This window comes from Tupaia chinensis, unplaced genomic scaffold (genome assembly GCF_000334495.1).
Source record: "Tupaia chinensis unplaced genomic scaffold, TupChi_1.0 Scaffold000673_1, whole genome shotgun sequence".
NCBI classification, from domain to species: Eukaryota; Metazoa; Chordata; class Mammalia; order Scandentia; family Tupaiidae; genus Tupaia; species Tupaia belangeri.
In genome coordinates, this window is record NW_006160196.1 from 1,006,492 (window position 1) to 1,013,353 (window position 6,862).

Here is a 6,862-nt window from a genome sequence, read left to right on the forward strand (position 1 = left end):
AAACCTCTCCAAAAAAAAAAAAAACACCTCACATTGCGTGTATGTGTGTGCCCAGGATTCCAGGAAGAGAATGGGAAGAGAATGGAAGAGAAGGGATTGCGGCACAACCACAGCCCCTGGGGGATGATTTCTCACTTTCCCTCTCACGGTCTCTGTTTCTCTCTCTGGGCACAAATGCACAGGCCTTAGGGCAAAAACCTCTTAATTAAAAAACAAGTTTCAGCTGCAGACGGAGCCCCCTCAGGTGATAATGCACCTTTGCTCCTGCTGTTTTCTATAAGACAAGCTCATAAACCAGCATCTCCGAGGACTCTCTCCTGCAGTGAAAGAGGCTGTTCACGATGCGGTTACGGCCACCCCAGGACACCTGTTCTAGCCGAGACTGCTTCCTTGGGTGGGGTAAATGTTAGCTACTGAAGCTTAAAAGAGAGCAAAGACAGCTTCGGCTTAATCCTAGGCACTAAGAGGCAGAGGTTAGCAGCCTACACAGTTTCATCTTCAGGGTTTCTTTTTGTGGGGGAGGGAAGTTTGGAGAGATTTTTGTTATGGGGGCGTGCGCTAGCCAGAGACAAAGAGAGACAGAGGGACAGAAAGAAATCACTCCGCAGGAGAGATGGCCACACCACAGTCCCTTCTCCTCCAGTCTCCCGTTGGGATCTTGGGCACGCACGCACACATGCCCAATGTGAGTTTTAGGCCGCTGAGTCTGCAACTTCAACTGCTGTTGACTACGTGGGAGTCCAGCAACGTAACCATTATGCCATGTGCTGGTCCCTTGGTTCTGAGTTTTAATATAATGTCGAGTTGGTTGCAGAAGCTGTTCTTTTTTTTTTTAAAGAATGATTTTTTTCGAGTGCCAGGTCTGACAGCTTGCTTTCTTACTTTCCCTCTCTCTCTCTCTCTCTCTCTGTCTCTCTCTGGTCAAATTAAAATAAAATGAATGAATAAATAAAATTAAAACAAATTCTTTTTTAAAAAAATTATTATTTTCTTCTTTAATTTTATCTATTTGTTTATTTTAATTTGACCAGAGTGAGCAAGAGAAAAGTGAGAAAGCACGCCACCAGGTCCAGGAGGAAACCCATGGCCGGCCACGTGGGAGCGTCCAGTGGCTTAACCACCACGCCACCTGCTGGTCTCCAAAGGGTGTACTTTTTTTTTGGAAAGGTTTTTGCTATAGGGTGTGTGTGCTCGCCAGAAAGCTAGAGACAGAGAGACAGAAAGCGAGAAATGACCTCCCGGGGGAATTGGCACACCGCAATCCATTCTCCTCTCGGGATCTTGGGCACGCACGCACACACTGCGGTCGACTACATGGGAGTCCTTTTTAAAGCTCCTCAAGTGATATTGATGAACAGGCAGGTTTGGGGACCTGGCCTAGAAGTCGATGTGCATTCGTTTGGGCCTAAAAGTTTCCACGTAGATCACAATGATGAAAGAAAGGGGTGACCTGGTGGTTCAGGGAGCCAGAGCCCACATGGCTGACTATACAGTTCGAACCCCAGGCCCGGTGGCTGGAGAAACATACTGAGCACGTGTGTGGGCACGCCTCAAATCCTGACGGGATGGAGAAATGGAGAAGGGTTCAGGGTGGTCACATCCGAAACCTCCCGTGGGGGATGCTTTCTCTCCACCTCTGGTGAGTGCATGTGCCTTCTGGCAAAATTACAAAAGAAAAAGGAGAAAGAAAGAAACCTGAGTATGGAGTGTTTACTGTGTCTCTGGTGCTCAATATTCATGCCATTGTTTCTATTCATTGTCGGGGGGTGCATACACTTGCTAGAGACAGAGAGAGAGAGGGAGAGAGCACCCCCCAATGGGGTGTGGGGTGTGGTCATGCCAAAATCCCTTCTCCTCCATTTCTTCATCCTCTTGGGATTTGTGGCGTGCATGTACACATGCCTGGCCCTGATTTTTCAAGCCACCAGAGCCAGGATTCCAACTGTGGTTGGCCAAACTGTGGATTCAAACTTTAACAACAAGGCCATGGGGCTCCCCCTATTATGTCATTTTGCATGGATACCGATACTCCAGTGTTCACAGTGTCCATACTGATCGGTCAGAACTCATACCATGGCGGTTATTAAATACGAAATTCCTGGGGCCAATAGCTGGCATGGTGGGTGGTTAAGGTGCTGGATTCCCACATGGCCAACCGTGGTTTGAGTCCTAGGCCTGACAGTTTGCTTTCTCCTTTCTCCCCCTCCCCCTGGTGAGCACATGTGCTCTGGAGTAAAATTAAAATAATCATGATAATAATAATAAAATTTTTAAAATAATTCTTCAAAAAATTTATTATGAAATTAATATCTAATTGTAAGAGAACAGACGTGAGCCTTGGAGAGATGAAACTCTTTGTCCCCAGTCAATAACTACTGAGGAGAAGGGCCTCAAGAGCTAACCACTGGCCCTCCCAGGCCTGAGATCGGAGGTGTCCCTTCCGGTCTGCTGTTTTGGGTGACCCCAGGATTCCATCAGGTGTTGGTGAACTTGTGAGAAGAAAGCCATGGAGTCCCTGGAAGAATTATCTGACATGAAAGAGGACAAGTCCCCTAAGCAACTCCAAAAGTCCCATTCCCTGCTCTGGAGGATCAAGGATATCCAGGCCTCTAAGACCCAAAACTACTTCACAGAGACCAAAAAGGTGGAGGCCATCTTGATCCAGGTGGCCTTTTCTGTCGGGCTGGGTAGCATGTGGCGTTTCCCCTACCTGTGTCACCTGAATGAAGGAGGTAAGGTCGCAGGCGATTCGGAGCGAGGTCCTGGACTGAGGGTCCTGGGGGAGGACGGAGCTTGGGCTGGGCACCCAGAATCCCGAGGGTCAAGGGGAGGGGCGCTCGCCCTGCGGCCCACGCGCAGCCGTCTCCCTCCCCTCAGGCGGCTTCATCCTCACGTACTTCCTGACGCTGCTCTTCCTCGGGGTCCCCCTCCTGTACATGGAGATGGTCATCGGGCAGTGGCTGCACATGGACAGCATCCGGGTCTGGAAGCACCTGGTCTCCTGGCTGGGTGGCGTGGGCTACGCCAGCATACTGGTAAGTGAGGGCCCTGCCCAGAGCCGGGCCAGCACCCGTGTGGTCTCCAGCCCCGGGTGTCCGCCCCCAGGTGTGCACCTTGGTAAGCTTGTACAACAGCACCCTCATCTCCTGGAGCTTCTCCTACCTGGTCAACTCCTTCTACCACCCGCTGCCCTGGAACCGCTGTCCGCTGCAGAACATCAGCGTCACTGGTGAGGAGCCAGCGGGCCAGCAGGGCCACAGGGAGGCACGGACGCCAAGGGCCAAGGGACGGGGGGTGGGGAGCCCCCGGGGGGAGAACGGGTGGGTACCAAGCGAGGTGGCCCTAAGGACCCGGATCCCCCCAGACTTCTCCTGCCTCCAGACTGTGTCCCACCAGCACTTCTGGTACCACAGCATCCTGCAGGCCTCGGGCCACATCGAGGAAGGGGTGGAGGTCCTCGTCCTGAGGCTGAGCCTGGGCGTCTTCGCCGCCTGGGTCTTCCTCTTCATGCTCATGGTCATCGGGATAAAGAGTCCCATGCCGGTGAGCCCCCGACGCGGCCGCCACCTTCCCCTCCACAACTGAAGGCTCGCGCTCTGCCCCGACGCCACCAGCCCTGCCTGTCGACTGCCCGTCTCCAACCCCCTGCTCTCCCACCCCCAGAGGATGGGCTCGGATGGGCCCCCCGTAGCTCATCTCCTTTGGGGCTCCCGAGGAAAGTGTCCTATTCATCCTGGGCGAGCCGCGACAGCTGCCCCGCTCACAGCGGGCTGCTCTCTCCCCTGGGTGACTTGGAGGGCCTTGTAGCCACCCAGCTCCTCTCCACACCCCTGGTCCCCACACCAATGCACAGAGGACCTCTGGTGACCTTTCAGGTTGGCCACGGCCTCAGCCCCGAGCCCCACTGCCTTCCCACATTTTGACAGGCCACGTTAGTCCCCAGTCCCCATTGAGAAGGTTCTGTTCCAATCCATACCTCCAGGCTGTCCCTCTGGGGCCTGGGTCGTGTTCCTTTTATATGGAAAATTTATTCAGAGGATTTATTTCTCTTCTTTTCTTTTCTCTCTCTCTTTCTTTCTTTCTTTGTTTTTTTTTTTTGAGAGATTTTTGATATAGGGCATATTCACTCACTGGAGAGACAGAGACAGAGAGACAGAAGGCGAAAAATCACCCCTCAGCAGGGATGGCCATGCCACAATCCTTTCTCCTCCCTTCTTCTCTTGGGATTTTTGGCACGTCCACACATGTGCCCAGTGTGAACTTTAAGCCACCGGGTCCAGAACTCGAACCACGGTCGGCTACGCAGAAGTCCAGTGACGTAACCATTCCGCCATCTGCTGGTCCCTTCCTTTTCTTTTAAAACGTATTTAATATTGTCCTCCATGAGTGAGAGACAGACCCACAGCACCAACAGGCTCGCAATGCGGTGACCCGCCCCCGCCCCCGCCGGTCGGATCGTGGGCGCGCGTGCCCCGGGACTCGGGCAGGTCTCGGACTTGACGTTTTCCTTCCCGTGGGGCCTTCCCTCGCAGAGCGTCGCACCGACTGTTTCCTTTCACCGTCTGCCCTCAGTGTTTATTAGACCACTTTGGCGACTGCCTGTATCTCCTGGTCCCTGCGTCCATGCAAGCTGTAACCTTTCACCTCCGACATCCCCAAAGTACAGCTCCCCCTCTTCACAGCCTCCAACAGAGACCACTCGTTACCAAAGGTTCAGTGGGGGCCCTGAGTGTGAGAGCAAAAAACTTAAGGCCCCCAGGCTCTTCCCAGTTTCTTTTATTTAAAAATTATTTATTTAATTTTTATTTATTCATTTGTTTAATTTGGCCAGAGAGCGACAGAGAAAAAGTGAGAAAGCAAGCCACCGGGTCTGGGACTCAAACCATGGTTGGCCACATGGGAGTGTCCAGTGCCTTAACTACCACACCACCTGCTGGACCCCTTTTCTAAGTTTCTTTTCTCTCCCCTTCATCTATGAACTTCTTCCACATGGTCTTCAGCCTCGCTGGCTCCTCTCCCCTTCACGGTCCCTGTCCCTAAACTCAGATGTAGGCCCTAAAACCAAGACCTATGAATTAACAGCGTCCACTTTCTTCACCATTAAAAGTCATCTCAGCTTGGGAACCAGCAGTTAGCGTAATGGCTATGTCGCTGGACTCCCACGTAGTTGACCACGGTTCGTGTCCCGGACCCGGTGGCTTAAAACTCACGCCGGGCGCGTGTGCGTGCGTGCCCAAGATCCTGAGAGGAGAATGGAGGAGAAGGGATTGCAGTGTGGCCATCCCCCCTGGGGGGTGATTTCTCACTTTCTGTCTCTATGTCTCTCTCTGTCTGTCTGGCGAGCGCACGTGCCCTACAGTGAAAATCTCTCCAACAAAAAAAGTCATCTCAGCTTGGAGTCTCACCTCCAAGCCCTTACTGATAGATTTATTTTTCCATACAACAGTATTGTCCCCCCCGATATTCCTCCTACGCCCCCCTCTGGGCCACCCTGACACAGCTCCCCCACCTCTCTGCTCCTGCCCACCCGCAGTCCCTGATAATGTTTCTGTGTCCTCTCCTCCTCTCTTCTCCTGGCTCCTGGTTTCTGTCCTGACCTCCTGGCCAGATGCTGATTTTCTCCATATTCCTCCCCTACATCCTCCTCCTCTGCCTCTTCATCCGAGGTCTCCTCCTAGAAGGGGCGGTCACCAGCCTCAGACGTATGGTGACCATAGAGGTGAGGCCGGGGACTCCAAGCCTTCCCCCTCCCTCAGCTCCCCAGGCCCTCCCCGAGTCTCCCTTCTCCACATCTAACCTCCTGCCCCCAACTTATCCTTCACCTCTGTGCCCTCCACCCCAACCTGCCCTGCTGCCAGGTCACTGTCGGCCCCACCCCTGTCCACAGGTCTCCACCTTAACCTCCCTGGACCTGTGGCGTCAGGCAGGAGGCCACGTGCTTTATTCGCTGGGCCTGGGTATGGGCACCATCGCCACCTTCCCCTCCTACAATACTGCAGGCAATGAGTGTGTCAAGATCGCCCTGTTTGTGGCCCTGGTCAGCCTGGTGACCTCGGTGCTGACCACATCCATCATCTTCCTAGTGCTGGGGTTCTGGGCCAGCAACAGCGGCCAGGCCTGTGTGGAGAAGTGAGTACTCACGGCCTCGGAGGTGCACGGGAGCCCCCCGACCTCGGCCGTCAGCCCGCCCCGTAAACCTGCACACTCAAGACCTCGCCGTGAAGCATAGTCATGCCACGTTATCCTCAGAGTACACAGGCAAGAAGGAAATAGGAACGCACACACCACTGTCCTAAACTGCAAATGGAGTCCGATCGCAAAAGCCCTTATTTAACTCAGGAGGAAGGCAGTTCCAGCCTTCTGAGCCAGCCAGTGGTTACTGACCCCGGCTGCAGATTTGAATCATTTGGGAAGCCTTAGAAAACGTGTTTGAGCCACTCCCAGAAATTCTGATGTACTTCCGGTGCATCCAGGCACTGAGGTGTTCCCAAAGCTCCACAGTGACCTTGTTCTCCCAGTTAGGGTGTCGAAGGGTGTCAGAGGGTGTCGAAGGATACAAAACTGTGTCCGTGGTATTGGCGATTTTTCTTTTTTTGAGAGAGAGATTTTTGCTATAGGGCACATGCACTCACTGGAGAGACAGACAGAAATGAGAAGTCACCTCCCAGGGAGGATGGCCATGCCACAATTCGTTCTCCTCTCAAGATTGTGGGCGGGCATGCACGCACATGCACCAGTGTGACTTTCAAGCTGCTGGGTCCAGGACTCGAGCCACGGTCAGCCACGTGACAGTTCAGCACCTTAACCATTACCCCACCTGCTGGTCCTGGTAGTGGCAATTTTTTCTCTCTCTTTTTTTTTT

General features: G+C 53.3%; 1 protein-coding gene across 2 annotated transcripts in view; it reads left to right on the forward strand.

The window, feature by feature from the left end:
* LOC102500931 (orphan sodium- and chloride-dependent neurotransmitter transporter NTT5) overlaps positions 1-6,862 on the forward strand; it is a 19,405-nt gene that overhangs the window by 3,526 nt on the left and 9,017 nt on the right. The window contains exons 2-7 of one of the 2 annotated variants that reach the window (XM_006160164.1): positions 2,479-2,732; positions 2,878-3,035; positions 3,106-3,229; positions 3,365-3,543; positions 5,609-5,719; positions 5,888-6,129. In XM_006160164.1, the coding sequence (XP_006160226.1) occupies positions 2,507-2,732; positions 2,878-3,035; positions 3,106-3,229; positions 3,365-3,543; positions 5,609-5,719; positions 5,888-6,129 (1,040 nt within the window). In that variant the 5' untranslated portion in view covers positions 2,479-2,506. The remainder of the gene's footprint in view (positions 1-2,478; positions 2,733-2,877; positions 3,036-3,105; positions 3,230-3,364; positions 3,544-5,608; positions 5,720-5,887; positions 6,130-6,862) is intronic. The other variant, XM_006160165.1, reaches the window with a different exon arrangement.